General features: G+C 53.6%; 1 protein-coding gene across 15 annotated transcripts in view; it reads left to right on the top strand.

Annotated features, from left to right (window-relative positions):
- LOC123762900 (single-stranded DNA-binding protein 3) overlaps window positions 1–16,513 on the top strand; it is an 871,787-nt gene that overhangs the window by 212,597 nt on the left and 642,677 nt on the right. For all 15 annotated transcript variants that reach the window (XR_011222292.1, XR_011222291.1, XR_011222293.1 and 12 more), the window contains exon 5: window positions 3,462–3,503. Coding sequence is in view for 12 of the 15 variants with exons in the window: in XM_069302207.1 (XP_069158308.1) it covers window positions 3,462–3,503 (42 nt within the window). In the remaining 3 variants the exon portion in view is untranslated. The remainder of the gene's footprint in view (window positions 1–3,461; window positions 3,504–16,513) is intronic.

Below are 16,513 nucleotides of genomic sequence, written 5' to 3'. Positions count from 1 at the left end.
TTGTGTTACCTGCAGTGTTGTATGTTGTGTTACCTGCAGTGTTGTGTGTTGTGTTACCTGCAGTGTTGTATGTTGTGTTACCTGCAGTGTTGTATGTTGTGTTACCTGCAGTGTTGAGTGTTGTGTTACCTGCAGTGTTGAGTGTTGTGTTACCTGCAGTGTTGTATGTTGTGTTACCTGCAGTATTGTGTTACCTGCAGTGTTGAGTGTTGTGTTACCTGCAGTGTTGTATGTTGTGTTACCTGCAGTGTTGAGTGTTGTGTTACCTGCAGTGTTGAGTGTTGTGTTACCTGCAGTGTTGTATGTTGTGTTACCTGCAGTGTTGAGTGTTGTGTTACCTGCAGTGTTGAGTGTTGTGTTACCTGCAGTGTTGAGTGTTGCGTTACCTGCAGTGTTGAGTGTTGTGTTACCTGCAGTGTTGAGTGTTGTGTTACCTGCAGTGTTGTATGTTGTGTTACCTGCAGTGTTGAGTGTTGTGTTACCTGCAGTGTTGTGTTACCTGCAGTGTTGTATGTTGTGTTACCTGCAGTGTTGAGTGTTGTGTTACCTGCAGTGTTGTATGTTACCTGCAGTGTTGTATGTTGTGTTACCTGCAGTGTTGTATGTTGTGTTACCTGCAGTGTTGAGTGTTGTGTTACCTGCAGTGTTGTGTTACCTGCAGTGTTGTATGTTGTGTTACCTGCAGTGTTGTGTGTTGTGTTACCTGCAGTGTTGTGTGTTGTGTTACCTGCAGTGTTGAGTGTTGTGTTACCTGCAGTGTTGTATGTTGTGTTACCTGCAGTGTTGTATGTTGTGTTACCTGCAGTGTTGTGTGTTGTGTTACCTGCAGTGTTGTGTGTTGTGTTACCTGCAGTGTTGTATGTTGTGTTACCTGCAGTGTTGTGTGTTGTGTTACCTGCAGTGTTGTGTTACCTGCAGTGTTGTGTTACCTGCAGTGTTGTATGTTGTGTTACCTGCAGTGTTGTATGTTCCCCCTGTCCCCTCAACCTGCCACATATCCTACAACAGGGGTGGAGGGCTGCTACAACAGGTGTGGAGGGCTGCTACAACAGGTGTGGAGGGCTGCTACAACAGGTGTGGAGGGCTGCCACAACAGGTGTGGAGGGCTGCCACAACAGGGGTGGAGGGCTGCCACAACAGGGGTGGAGGGCTGCCACAACAGGGGTGGAGGGCTGCCACAACAGGTGTGGAGGGCTGCCACAACAGGGGTGGAGGGCTGCCACAACAGGGGTGGAGGGCTGCCACAACAGGGGTGGAGGGCTGCTACAACAGGGGTGGAGGGCTGCTACAACAGGGGTGGAGGGCTGCTACAACAGGGGTGGAGGGCTGCCACAACAGGTGTGGAGGGCTGCCACAACAGGGGTGGAGGGCTGCCACAACAGGGGTGGAGGGCTGCCACAACAGGGGTGGAGGGCTGCTACAACAGGGGTGGAGGGCTGCTACAACAGGGGTGGAGGGCTGCTACAACAGGGGTGGAGGGCTGCTACAACAGGGGTGGAGGGCTGCCACAACAGGGGTGGAGGGCTGCCACAACAGGGGTGGAGGGCTGCCACAACAGGTGTGGAGGGCTGCCACAACAGGTGTGGAGGGCTGCCACAACAGGTGTGGAGGGCTGCCACAACAGGTGTGGAGGGCTGCCACAACAGGGGTGGAGGGCTGCCACAACAGGGGTGGAGGGCTGCCACAACAGGTGTGGAGGGCTGCCACAACAGGGGTGGAGGGCTGCCACAACAGGGGTGGAGGGCTGCCACAACAATGTCATTGTTTTAGGCCATGTATAGTGTTATATTTGTGCGACCTGTCCTCAGGCTAGGCTCGTCCAGGAGCTGCGACCATTCTAATCTTACTACGTTTACAAATGTGTGTGTTTTTAAATAATATAAAGTTTTATTATTTCATACAGGAATGTGTTGCATAGGCCTAACTTAAGCGGTTAGGATGTGTTGGTGATTATTGGTATTTGCTGTATATGAAGCATGTGTAGAGGTGAGGGTGGAGCCGAGGTCAGGGACGACGCACGGGTCCAGACGCACACGAACCTCATCAGTTGAGTCGTGTGTAAAGTGTCGTTCAGTCATAAATAGAGGCTTTAGAGGGTGTCACAGTCCCGCTCCTGTGCCAGGGAAGTCCACCACGGGCTCACCGTAGCCCCTACCGCTTGCCCCGCTGCTTTTTTTTTTTTTTTTTTTTTGCAGGGATATTCCTGTGCGGGCCCTAAGCCTCTGGCTGGCCCACTGTGCGGGCCCTAAGCCTCTGGCTGGCCCACTGTGCGGGCCCTAAGCCTCTGGCTGGCCCACTGTGCGGGCCCTAAGCCTCTGGCTGGCCCACTGTGCGGGCCCTAAGCCTCTGGCTGGCCCACTGTGCGGGGCCCTAAGCCTCTGGCTGGCCCACTGGGCGGGCCCTAAGCCTCTGGCTGGCCCACTGTGCGGGCCCTAAGCCTCTGGCTGGCCCACTGTGCGGGGCCCTAAGCCTCTGGCTGGCCCACTGTGCGGGCCCTAAGCCTCTGGCTGGCCCACTGTGCGGGCCCTAAGCCTCTGGCTGGCCCACTGTGCGGGCCCTAAGCCTCTGGCTGGCCCACTGTGCGGGCCCTAAGCCTCTGGCTGGCCCACTGTGCGGGCCCTAAGCCTCTGGCTGGCCCACTGTGCGGGCCCTAAGCCTCTGGCTGGCCCACTGTGCGGGGCCCTAAGCCTCTGGCTGGCCCACTGGGCGGGCCCTAAGCCTCTGGCTGGCCCACTGGGCGGGCCCTAAGCCTCTGGCTGGCCCACTGTGCGGGCCCTAAGCCTCTGGCTGGCCCACTGTGCGGGCCCTAAGCCTCTGGCTGGCCCACTGTGCGGGCCCTAAGCCTCTGGCTGGCCCACTGTGCGGGCCCTAAGCCTCTGGCTGGCCCACTGTGCGGGCCCTAAGCCTCTGGCTGGCCCACTGTGCGGGCCCTAAGCCTCTGGCTGGCCCACTGTGCGGGCCCTAAGCCTCTGGCTGGCCCACTGTGCGGGCCCTAAGCCTCTGGCTGGCCCACTGTGCGGGCCCTAAGCCTCTGGCTGGCCCACTGTGCGGGGCCCTAAGCCTCTGGCTGGCCCACTGTGCGGGGCCCTAAGCCTCTGGCTGGCCCACTGTGCGGGGCCCTAAGCCTCTGGCTGGCCCACTGTGCGGGGCCCTAAGCCTCTGGCTGGCCCACTGGGCGGGCCCTAAGCCTCTGGCTGGCCCACTGTGCGGGCCCTAAGCCTCTGGCTGGCCCACTGTGCGGGGCCCTAAGCCTCTGGCTGGCCCACTGGGCGGGCCCTAAGCCTCTGGCTGGCCCACTGTGCGGGGCCCTAAGCCTCTGGCTGGCCCACTGTGCGGGGCCCTAAGCCTCTGGCTGGCCCACTAAGTGTTGTTTGTTTGTGTTTCACTTGGGCGGAGTATCATTAGTTGACGAGGACGCACAGGTACTTACCACTATTCACTCCCATGTTTCTACATTTCAGGGTTTCGTCAATTCCGGCTACGGCGTCAACGGTATAGCACACGTGAGTACCCTTCACTCTTCAACCCGTCATCACGCTAGGCTGGTTAAAGCAGCGGCCGTCCTCCCCACACGCATGCAGCAATTTTATCATTGTGTATTAAAAATGTTCTCAAATATAAATTATTATTATACATACAAATTCTATGTATAGTTAGGCGTAGGTTAGGTTAGGTGTTTTAAGTTCTGTTGGCGATTATTTGTATTGAAGTAGGTGAGTGAAGCATTTACCAACCCGTCCTCGACTCAAGTCCATTACATCCAGCGGTCGACCCCACAGAAGCATTCATAAATTTTTACATGCTGTTCATTCAAAACGAGAATTTTCTCAAATATAAATTAATATTATAATATATTAGCATATTGTGCATATATAGGCATAGGTTAGGTTATGTTAGGTGTTTAGGTTCTGTTGGCGATTATTTGTAGTACGTGGGTGAAGCATTTACAGCGTTGTGGTTCGAACAAAATTCGTCAGTGAAACACTTGTTCCGGAAGTGTTCGAACTTCGTCAGTCGAGTCGTGTGTAAACCGTTTTTTATTCATAAACGGGGGGGGGGGGAGGCTACCTTGAGGTGCTTCCGGGGCTTAGTGTCCCCGCGGCCCGGTCGTCGACCAGGCCTCCTGGTTGCTGGACTGATCAACCAGGCTGTTAGACGCGGCTGCTCGCAGCCTGACGTATGAGTCACAGCCTGGTTGATCAGGTATCTGATCATATGGGGAGGAGGAATGGAATCACTTTTGGGTCTTTGTTTGGGGGACGGTTTATAGAATTGTGGTTCCAACAGAGGACGTGAGCAAAGCACTTGTTCCGGAAAGTGTTCGGACGTCATCAGTCGTGTGTAAACTGCTTTTCATTAAAAAAAACAGGGGGTTTGGAGGGTGGATTAACGACCTTAGATCATTTGTATGCCCCGGGGAGTAGGTACTGTTGCCCCGGGGAGAGTAGGTACTGTCGGCCCCGGGAGAGTAGGTACTGTCGGCCCCGGGAGAGTAGGTACTGTCGGCCCCGGGAGAGTAGGTACTGTCGGCCCCGGGGAGTAGGTACTGTCGGCCCGGGGAGTAGCTGCTGTCGGCCCGGGGAGTAGGTACTGTCGGCCCGGGGAGTAGCTGCTGTCGGCCCGGGGAGTAGGTACTGTCGGCCCGGGGAGTAGCTGCTGTCGGCCCGGGGAGTAGGTACTGTCGGCCCGGGGAGTAGCTGCTGTCGGCCCGGGGAGTAGGTACTGTCGGCCCGGGGAGTAGGTACTGTCGGCCCGGGGAGTAGGTACTGTCGGCCCGGGGAGTAGCTGCTGTCGGCCCGGGGAGTAGGTACTGTCGGCCCGGGGAGTAGGTACTGTCGGCCCGGGGAGTAGGTACTGTCGGCCCAGGGAGTAGGTACTGTCGGCCCGGGGAGTAGGATTTTTTTTTTTTATTATTACTATTTTCTACCACAGACGTGGCCACACATTTACAATGCTAACCAGCATATATACATTTTCTTGTGTCCTCCATGGCCAGGGCTAGAGATGTGTTAAACATAAGAGTTCAGGGGTTTATTGAACAACCACAGAAGGTGATTCGGTGCTGTCGGCTCGGGCACTTGTCCATAGGCTTATCTTTATTTTCGTATTTCTCTTGTAGTGATCAGTGTTGGGAATTGTATAACACATGACGCCATCAAGGGTTGATGGCGTCCGCCTTGCTGACACCGGGCGGGCCGTCCGCCTTGCTGACACCGGGCGGGCCGTCCGCCTTGCTGACACCGGGCGGGCCGTCCGCCTTGCTGACACCGGGCGGGCCGTCCGCCTTGCTGACACCGGGTGGGCGGACGGCCCATTCTCCCGTCAGGAGAATGACGGGAATTTGAATGGAATGTATAGTTATTTCTAGAGGGTGAGGGTCGAAGGTTAACACCACTCCTCCACAGTGTGGCAGCCGGCGGTGGGGGGGGGGTGGTGCTGGTGGGTGGTGATGGGTGGTGGCGAGTGGTGGTGGGTGGTGGCGAGTGGTGGTGGGTAGTGGTGGTGGGTGGCGGCGGGCGGGTGGTGATGGGTGGTGGTGGTGGTGGTGGGTGGTGGTATGTGCTGCCCAATACTCATCAGCCCAGTACTCAATAGTGGAACTCATCCACTTAAGAGACTGGGCCTCTGTGTCATTGATCCCCGACGTAAAACTTGTGGACGAGTGAGTAGAGGCGAGTGAATCCTCCTCCAATCCTACTCATATAACTATCAAAACGTATACTGGAGTGAACAGGAGTTTACTACCTACAAAACGACTGTTTAAAGCTAGCAAGAAAGACCACGGTCCAAGAGCTAGAGTCTATAAAATATAGTTGACCCTCACTTAATATCGCAGCGAGAAGGGAGGAGATTGGGGGGGGGGGGTAACCGGACACCCGCACCCGGGTCGCGTACGCGAGCGCCTTCACGATTAGCCGGCGATAAATCACGCTCATCCGTCAGTCATCCGTCAATCATCCATCTCCGCCGATGTCGCGCACGGTTTTAGGCACCCTGGGTGGCGGGGAGTAGGGGTGGGGTGTGGCGGGGTGGCAGTTGGGTGTTGGGTGGCGGGGTGTTGGGGGGGTGGACGGGATGGGGGTGTAAGTAGTAAGGTAGGGGTCAGGTGAGAAGGTACACAGGTAACGGAGTCATGTCTCCAGGCCCCGCCCCTCCCTGGATAGTGTCGCCCCGGCCTGACCTTACACCCCCCCCCCCCCCTCCCATCACCCCTCATCACCCCCCCTCCCATCACCCCTCACCACCCCCCCCTCCCCCATCACCCCTCACCACCCCCCCTCCCCCATCACCCCTCATCACCCCCCCTCCCATCACCCCTCATCACCCCTCATCACCACCCCCCTCCCATCACCCCTCACCACCCCCCTCCCATCACCCCTCATCACCCCCCCCCATCACCCCTCACCACCCCCCCTCCCATCACCCCTCATCACCCCCCTCCCCCCATCACCCCTCACCCCCCCCCATCACCCCCGCAACATCTGCCTGCCTAAGCTCGTCTTCACTACTGTTTACTCTTTAGTGTTTATCAGACGTAAACAGAATATTGTATTACACTAGTTAACCCTAATTTTAGTTTAATTAATGTGGTAATATTTGTGTGTTGACAGACGACCTGTCAGTAGCAGTTAACGTAGAGGAAAGTGTAGGCGCTTATTGCTCTATGCCAGGTAACTGGCTCTTTATACCAACCCTAATTAACAGGAATGTATCAGGTCTCGGGCCGGGCTTGGGGAGTAGAACAACTCCCAGAACCCCATCAAGCAGGTATCAAGCAAGCCTGCGTTTAGAACAGTTTAGAGATCTGTTATGAGCCTCAGTCATCTGTTCCATAAATCAAAACTATTCCCAAACCAGTATTTACCCAGGTCTTAACTGAATTAAAACTTACTTGTTTCGTGTTGTGTTTGGTGGCGGCGATGTTCGTCCTTATGAGTCTTAAGATGACCATCCATGACGTCACTACCAACTAGGAGGTGGCAGGTGTGTGTGTGTGTGTGTCAGATGATGACACCAGTGCCTGTTACGAGGCCCTGGTGTGCACGGCTCCCCCCCCACCCACGGCACGCGCCTCAGTGGGCCCTGCTGTACTGGCCCAGGTGGCTCCAGCTTTGTGCATAGTCACTGCCTCACTGTGGTGAGGGGCCCCAGTGTTTACTAGTTGTGTACTAGTTGTGTTTTTGCGGGGGTTGAGCTTTGCTCTTTCGGCCCGCCTCTCAACTGTCAATCAACTGTTTACTAACTACTATTTTTTTTTTTTTTTTTTTTTTTTCCCACACCACACACACACACACACCCCAGGAAACAGCCCGTGACAGCTGACTAACTCCCAGGTACCTATTTACTGCTAGGTAACAGGGGCACTTAGGGTGAAAGAAACTTTGCCCATTTGTTTCTGCCTCGTGCGGGAATCGAACCCGCGCCACAGAATTACGAGTCCTGCGCGCTATCCACCAGGCTACGAGGCCCCTTGTAGTGAGGCCCCTATGGTGAGGGGCCCTTGTGGTGAGGCCCCTATGGTGAGGCCCCTATGGTGAGGCCCCTATGGTGAGGCCCCTGTAGTGAGGCCCCTATGGTGCGGCCCCTATGGTGCGGCCTCCGGTGACTTTGCTTCACCAAGTTGGAGGGCCCTGACCAAGTGACTCCTAAGTGCTGGGGTTGATTACCAGGTCTTTGAGGGTCATCTTGAGGCAGTCGTTGAATAGTTTCATCTGCCCCCCCCCCCCAACTAAACTCGTGCCCTGACTTGATTATCCACACAGCAGCTGTATCCTGCTGGTATATACCTTATAAAGGTCCCCCCTTGGTCTACTTCACTCATGTCTTTATTTGGTTTACTAAAAAATATAATTAATCTCTCCATAAAGACCTTATACTTTTGTCATCCACTCTTCACGCGTAAATGAAGTGAGCGTGAACACGCCCGACACAGCCGCATGGTCTAAGTGAGACTCAAATCTGAATAACATTAGAAATGTTACTGCTGGCGTGTGTCGGAGACCATGGTGGTGGTGACACGGCTCCGTCAGGTGGAGGGCCAACCCGCTCTCGCACAAGACAGTACATATATGACTTATTGCTTACAGTCAATATTTGGCTTATTAATAAGTACATATGTGGTGTATTCCAAGTTATATTTTGTTTTTAAGGTACAAACTTTTCCTACCGATTTGCTATACACCAGTTTTATTATTCGAAATTTCTTTTTTCAGTTTTATTATACAATAGAGATTTTATACAAAATTTGCCAATATCCTGAGTTACTTTACAATTTATTTAAATATTTTACTTTTGTTTTAATATTTTTATAAAACTGTAATATCAATATAGGTATAGGTTAAGTATTAATTGTAATTAAGAAGCAATAAGATGCTTATTTTAACATACTAAGAAGGTTAGGCTAGGTCGGGGTTTTCTATTCAGCTTTTCAAGGTAAACTCAAATATTCACAATAAATTAGTATGTCACATATGCACTTATTAATAAGCCAAATATTGACTATAAGCAAATGCGAGAACGGGTTGGGAGGTCCACGGTTGTTCAACATCCTCACAGCGAGTATAAGAAATATTGCCGGAACAACCGTGGACATCTTCAAGAGAAAACTAGATAGTTTTCTTCAAGGAGTGCCGGAGTGTGGTGGGCCTGCGGGCCGCTCCAAGCAACAGCCTGGTGGACCAAACTCTCACAAGTCAAGCCTGGCCTCGGACCGGGCTTGGGGAGAAGAACTCCCAGAACCCCATCAAGCAGGAAAGACACCAGTACATAAAAACATAAGAACAAAGGCAACTGCAGAAGGCCTATTGGCCCATACGAGGCAGCTCCTATTTATAACCACCCAATCCCACTCATATACATGTCCAACCCGCGCTTGAAACAATCGATGGACCCCACCTCCACCACGTTACATGGCAATTGGTTCCACAAATCAACAACCCTGTTACTGAACCACTATTTACCCAAATCTTTCCTAAATCTAAACTTATCCAATTTATACCCATTGTTTCGTGTTCTGTCTTGTGTTGATATTTTTAATATCCTATTAATATCCCCCCTGTTCTAGTATCTAGGCTCCGTCTCCTAAAGATGTCGAGGGCTTGTGATAGTGATGTTTTGAAGTTCTTGATGAATATAGAATTCCAGGAGTGTGGGTCAGGTGCAGAGTGCATGGGCACGCTCTCTATGGCTACTTCAAAGTCCAGTGGGGTTAGGGGTGACATCTGATATGTGGTTCCAGGTTCATGTCACATTCATGAAAAAATCATTTGGATGACTGGTCTTTAATGTGTTCAGAGGTTCATTGTAAACAGAATCGTAATGAAGCCTCAGTATTTCACTCATTTCTTTCTTGTCATTTGTGAAAGTTCCATCAGCCTTGCGCAAGGGTCCAATGGTGGATGCCGTTTTTGTTCTAGTTTTTACATACGAGAAAAAAGTATTCGGGTTCCTCTCTCTTTCCCTTATGGCCTTTTGCTACCGTTGTTACTCTTGGATTCTATATGATTGTCTCAGCTTCAGCTCGATCATTTCTATTTCCCTACACAGCCTTCCTCGTCGTTGTTGGCATAGAGTGCAGCGTTGGACATGTTCTGCTTTTTTCACACATGTTGTTCTGTTTAAGGCTCTTTATTTTATTATTATTAGTTATCGAGTTGTTCATACATACACATAAATACATACATATACTCACCCATACACATATACATACGTATATATATATACATATATGCATATGCACACACACACATACATATACACATACATACACACATACATACTCAATTTTTCAATTATGGGGTATCTGGTCAGTATTTCATCTGGGAATTATATACTGTGGGGCTGGGTTTTCATCTAGTGAATCGAGGCTTTTGGGCCACCAGCTGTGGGAGTGGGGCGTCTCATCTTGGGCCACCAGCTGTGGGAGTGGGGCGTCTCATCTTGGGCCACCAGCTGTGGGAGCGGGGCGTCTCATCTTGGGCCACCAGCTGTGGGAGCGGGGCGTCTCATCTTGGGCCACCAGCTGTGGGAGTGGGGCGTCTCATCTTGGGCCACCAGCTGTGGGAGTGGGGCGTCTCATCTTGGGCGACCAGCTGTGGGAGCGGGGCGTCTCATCTTCGGCCACCAGCTGTGGGAGCGGGGCGTCTCATCTTGGGCCACCAGCTGTGGGAGTGGGGCGTCTCATCTTGGGCCACCAGCTGTGGGAGTGGGGCTTCTCATCTTGGGTCACCAGCTGTGGGAGCGGGGCGTCTCATCTTGGGCGACCAGCTGTGGGAGCGGGGCGTCTCATCTTGGGCCACCAGCTGTGGGAGCGGGGCGTCTCATCTTGGGCCACCAGCTGTGGGAGTGGGGCGTCTCATCTTGGGCGACCAGCTGTGGGAGTGGGGCTTCTCATCTTGGGCCACCAGCTGTGGGAGCGGGGCGTCTCATCTTGGGCCACCAGCTGTGGGAGCGGGGCGTCTCATCTTGGGCCACCAGCTGTGGGAGCGAGGCGTCTCATCTTGGGCCACCAGCTGTGGGAGCGGGGCGTCTCATCTTGGGTCACCAGCTGTGGGAGTGGGGCGTCTCATCTTGGGCGACCAGCTGTGGGAGCGGGGCGTCTCATCTTGGGCCACCAGCTGTGGGAGCGGGGCATCTCATCTTGGGCCACCAGCTGTGGGAGTGGGGCGTCTCATCTTGGGCCACCAGCTGTGGGAGCGGGGCTTCTCATCTTGGGTCACCAGCTGTGGGAGCGGGGCGTCTCATCTTGGGCCACCAGCTGTGGGAGCGGGGCGTCTCATCTTGGGCCACCAGCTGTGGGAGCGGGGCGTCTCATCTTGGAGTAATCTTTCTAACATTGGGTCCTCTAACATTAGGATGGTGTTCCACACCCTGATGGCTTGGTGCTGCAGTCTGATGTTTAGTGGCTGTATGTTCAGGAGTTCGTGGAGCTCCTGGATTGTCTGATCATATGGTGGACGGTGTTTTGCTGCTCTCCTTAGCGCCTTATTTTGTACTGCTTGCAGTTTCTGCATGTTAGTTTTCTTTATGGTGTGTAGTGGTACTGGGGGATATTCTAGATGCTGCCGAACTATGTTAGTACTGAGGCTTCGGAATCTCCTCAGTTTTCCTAATGCTGTTTTGGCTTTGTTTAGTCGGTCCCGTACATGAGTTTGTATCCCTGTTCTATTGATCATAAGTCCCAGTATTCTGCCTACCTCCGCATATTGGATCGGATGGTTGTCAAGGATGATGGGGTCCGGGTTTCTTTTCGCAATGTGTATTATCTGAAACTTTTGTTTGTTGGTGCTAATTTTCCATTGCTTCTCAAAGTTGTTTATGAGTTCAATTGCTGCCTTGGTCTTGTCGGCTAGTAGCGGCTTTGATGGGCCCGGTTGGCAAATTATTTGGGTGACATCGTCAGCGTATGTGATGTATTCTCCATGCTGGGGTTGGGGTAGGTCAGCTGTATATATGTTGAATAGTGTGGGGGAGAGGCAGCTTCCTTGTGGTACTCCACTTTTCAGTTCTATTACGTCACCCAAGTAGCTGCCGATATTAAGCCTAGCAGTTCTATTGTCTATAAAGCTGCAGAGAGTAGCAGTAAATCTCTCAGGAAGCCCTAGTTCAGATATCTTATATTTTAGGCCTGTGTGCCACACTTTGTCGAAGGCTTTCGAGACGTCCCTAAGCACTATATTACACTGATCTTTTTTCGACACTGCGTTGGCTATATGCTCGTAGATCAGGGCTATAGCTGTATGGGCCCCTCTGCTATATGCTGGTAGATCAGGGCTATAGCTGTATGGGCCCCTCTGCTATATGCTGGTAGATCAGGGCTATAGCTGTATGGGCCCCTCTGCGGTTTCTAAACCCATGCTGCCTGGTGTTATACTTCCCTTCCTCCTCCATGTACTTCACAAGTCTCTGATTGATAATTTTTTCGAATATTTTACCTGGTACTTCGAGGAGGGAAATTGGCCTGTAATTTTCAGTTTGGGTGTTGGGGGTTTACCTGGCTTGGGGATTAATCTTATTGTGGCATTCTTGAAGTATGTGGGGAATAGTCCAGATGCAAGAGCTGCATTTACTATACGTGTGTATTGATGGAGTGCAATCACTGGTAGGTTGGATAATACCATCTTATTTATCCTGCTATTGACCGGCGCCTTGTTCTTGTAACCTCTTAATTGTTTTATGGACCTCTGCAATGGTTATGTGTTTCATAAGGTGGCAGTCATCGCGTATGTTGTTAAGGTCTATTGTTTGCGTCGGGAGTAGTGCTGCAGCTCTGTTATCGACTTGAGTTGTAATTTCCCTTTCATTAATTGGGCAAAAATTTACATTTTCTTCCGGGTTTATCCTGAATATTTTGAATATTTATATATTCGTCACTATATTATATTAATATATTCGCCCCTCTACATCACCCGCCGCCACTCTACATCACCCGCCGCCCCTCTACATCACCCGCCGCCCCTCTACATCACCCGCCGCCCCTCTACATCACCCGCCGCCCCTCTACATCACCCGCCGCCCCTCTACATCACCCGCCGCCCCTCTACATCACCCGCCGCCCCTCTACATCACCCGCCGCCCCTCTACATCACCCGCCGCCCCTCTACATCACCCGCCGCCCCTCTACATCACCCGCCGCCCCTCTACATCACCCGCCGCCCCTCTACATCACCCGCCGCCACTCTACATCACCCGCCGACCCTCTACATCACTCGCCGCCCCTCTACATCACCCGCCGCCCCTCTACATCACCCGCCGCCCCTCTACATCACCCGCCGCCCCTCTACATCACCCGCCGCCCCTCTACATCACCCGCCGCCACTCTACATCACCCGCCGACCCTCTACATCACCCGCCGCCACTCTACTTCACCCGCCGCCCCTCTACATCACCCTCCGCCCCTCTACATCACCCTCCGCCGCTCTACTTCACCCGCCGCCCCTCTACATCACCCTCCGCCGCTCTACTTCACCCGCCGCCCCTCTACATCACCCGCCGCCCCTCTACATCACCCGCCGCTCCTCTACATCACCCGCCGCCCCTCTACATCACCCGCCGCCCCTCTACATCACCCGCCGCCCCTCTACATCACCCGCCGCCCCTCTACATCACCCGCCGCCCCTCTACATCACCCGCCGCCCCTCTACATCACCCGCCGCCCCTCTACATCACCCGCCGCCACTCTACATCACCCGCCGACCCTCTACATCACTCGCCGCCCCTCTACATCACCCGCCGCCCCTCTACATCACCCGCCGCCACTCTACATCACCCGCCGCCCCTCTACATCACTCGCCGCCCCTCTACATCACTCGCCGCCCCTCTACATCACTCGCCGCCCCTCTACATCACCCGCCGCCACTCTACATCACCCGCCGCCCCTCTACATCACCCGCCGCCACTCTACATCACCCGCCGCCACTCTACATCACCCGCCGCCACTCTACATCACTCGCCGCCCCTCTACATCACTCGCCGCCCCTCTACATCACCCGCCGCCCCTCTACATCACCCGTCGCCCCTCTACATCACCCTCCGCCCCTCTACATCACCCTCCGCCCCTCTACATCACCCGCCGCCACTCTACATCACCCGCCGCCCCTCTACATCACCCGCCGCCCCTCTACATCACCCGCCGCCACTCTACATCACCCGCCGCCACTCTACTTCACCCGCCGCCACTCTACATCACCCGCCGCCACTCTACTTCACCCGCCGCCCCTCTACATCACCCTCCGCCCCTCTACATCACCCTCCGCCGCTCTACTTCACCCGCCGCCCCTCTACATCACCCTCCGCCGCTCTACTTCACCCGCCGCCCCTCTACATCACCCTCCGCTGCTCTACTTCACCCGCCGCCCCTCTACATCACCCGCCGCCACTCTACATCACCCGCCGCCCCTCTACATCACCCTCCGCCGCTCTACTTCACCCGCCGCCCCTCTACATCACCCGCCGCCCCTCTACATCACCCGCCGCCACTCTACATCACCCGCCGCCCCTCTACATCACCCGCCGCCGCTCTACTTCACCCGCCGCCCCTCTACATCACCCGCCGCCCCTCTACATCACCCGCCGCCCCTCTACATCACCCGCCGCCACTCTACATCACCCGCCGCCCCTCTACATCACCCGCCGCCCCTCTACATCACCCGCCGCCCCTCTACATCACCCGCCGCCACTCTACATCACCCGCCGCCCCTCTACATCACCCGCCGCCACTCTACATCACCCGCCGCCCCTCTACATCACCCGCCGCCCCTCTACATCACCCGCCGCCACTCTACATCACCCGCCGCCCCTCTACATCACCCGCCGCCCCTCTACATCACCCGCCGCCCCTCTACATCACCCGCCGCCCCTCTACATCACCCGCCGCCACTCTACATCACCCGCCGCCCCTCTACATCACCCGCCGCCACTCTACATCACCCGCCGCCCCTCTACATCACCCGCCGCCCCTCTACATCACCCGCCGCCCCTCTACATCACCCGCCGCCCCTCTACATCACCCGCCGCCCCTCTACATCACCCGCCGCCCCTCTACATCACCCGCCGCCCCTCTACATCACCCGCCGCCCCTCTACATCACCCGCCGCCCCTCTACATCACCCGCCGCCACTCTACATCACCCGCCGCCCCTCTACATCACCCGCCGCCCCTCTACATCACCCGCCGCCCCTCTACATCACCCGCCGCCACTCTACATCACCCTCCGCTGCTCTACTTCACCCGCCGCCCCTCTACATCACCCGCCGCCACTCTACATCACCCGCCGCCCCTCTACATCACCCTCCGCCGCTCTACTTCACCCGCCGCCCCTCTACATCACCCGCCGCCACTCTACATCACCCGCCGCCGCTCTACTTCACCCGCCGCCCCTCTACATCACCCGCCGACCCTCTACATCACCCGCCGCCACTCTACATCACCCGCCGCCCCTCTACATCACCCGCCGCCCCTCTACATCACCCGCCGCCCCTCTACATCACCCGCCGCCACTCTACATCACCCGCCGCCACTCTACATCACCCGCCGCCCCTCTACATCACCCGCCGCCCCTCTACATCACCCGCCGCCCCTCTACATCACCCGCCGCCCCTCTACATCACCCGAACTGGATAAACACCTCCAGAGGATACGTGATCAATCATTCATATTCGTTCATATTTTTATTTTATTACAATCATTCATATTTGCAAACTTTCAAGGTTTAAAGCCAAAGTCAAGAAATAAAGTTCATAAATGGCCTCCTATTAGAGTCAAACTCAATATTTGGGGCATTCACGGAAACTCATACAAAAGATTACATGGATGGTGAAATCTGGATTCCAAATTATAATCTATATAGATGTGATAGAAAAACTAGGTCAAATGGAGGAGTAGGTCTGTATATTAAAGAAGACCTGGTATGCACAGAACTACTAAACTCAACTAATGAGGTGGTAGAGGTACTTGGAATGAAGGTGGAGAAACTAAACCTAATTATTATTCTAATATATAAATCGCCAGATACAACGATTGAGGAATTCACAGAGCAGATGCACAAAATAGAGAACATACTTGACAACCTAGCAAACCCAGCTCCAGATATTATCTTTCTTGGAGATTTCAATTTACCGAGTCTAAGATGGAGAACGGCAAACACAAATATCATAGCAGGGAATGACCCGGGAAATAACCAACCACAGGTCAGAGAACTTTTGAGATTCTGTGACAAATTCTCGCTCAATCAACAGATTACAGAACCAACTAGGAACGAAAACACACTAGACTTGTTATTCACAAACAATGATGAACTAATCAGGGATATCACAATCTCAGATACTTCATACTCAGACCATAAGCTCATTGAAGTGCGAACTAGCATAAATAACGGTAGTAGGTCTAAGAGACCCAACAAGCGAGAAGGAATATTCAATCAATTCAATTTCAACAATAAGAGGATTGACTGGGAAAAAATAAATGTAGACCTTGCAACCATTCAATGGGAGACGGTCTTAAGCGACAAAACTCCCACACAGGGAATAGCTCAACTGACAGCTGAAGCTTACAAGGTCTGCTTGAAGCACGTGCCTGTGAGGAGGGGCAGAAAGAGGACCACTCTAGAAAGAGAACGCAGACGACTGTACAGGAGAAGGAAAAAAATAACGGAAATGCTTCGGCAGACACAACTATCACAAGCAAGGAAAACAAGCCTAAGCAGGGAGATTGAGGAAATAGAACAAACGTTGAAGCGATCATATGAGTCTGAGGAAATGGAATTGGAACAGAAAGCTATACAAGAGATAAGGAAAAATCCGAAATATTTTTTCACATACGCAAAATCAAAATCCAAAACCTCGACCAGTATTGGACCGTTAATTACAAATGAAGGTACGTACACAGAGGACAACAAAGAGATTAGTGAAATTCTAAGAAGCCAGTATGAGGCTATGTTTAGCACACCAATAAACAACATGAAAGTTGATGACCCAGACAGCTTCTTTATGAATGACATTCAAGCTGCAGATAATAT

Source organism: Procambarus clarkii, chromosome 47 (genome assembly GCF_040958095.1).
Source record: "Procambarus clarkii isolate CNS0578487 chromosome 47, FALCON_Pclarkii_2.0, whole genome shotgun sequence".
In the NCBI taxonomy this organism is placed as follows: domain Eukaryota; kingdom Metazoa; phylum Arthropoda; class Malacostraca; order Decapoda; family Cambaridae; genus Procambarus; species Procambarus clarkii.
This window is presented reverse-complemented; position numbering and strand designations above follow the sequence as displayed.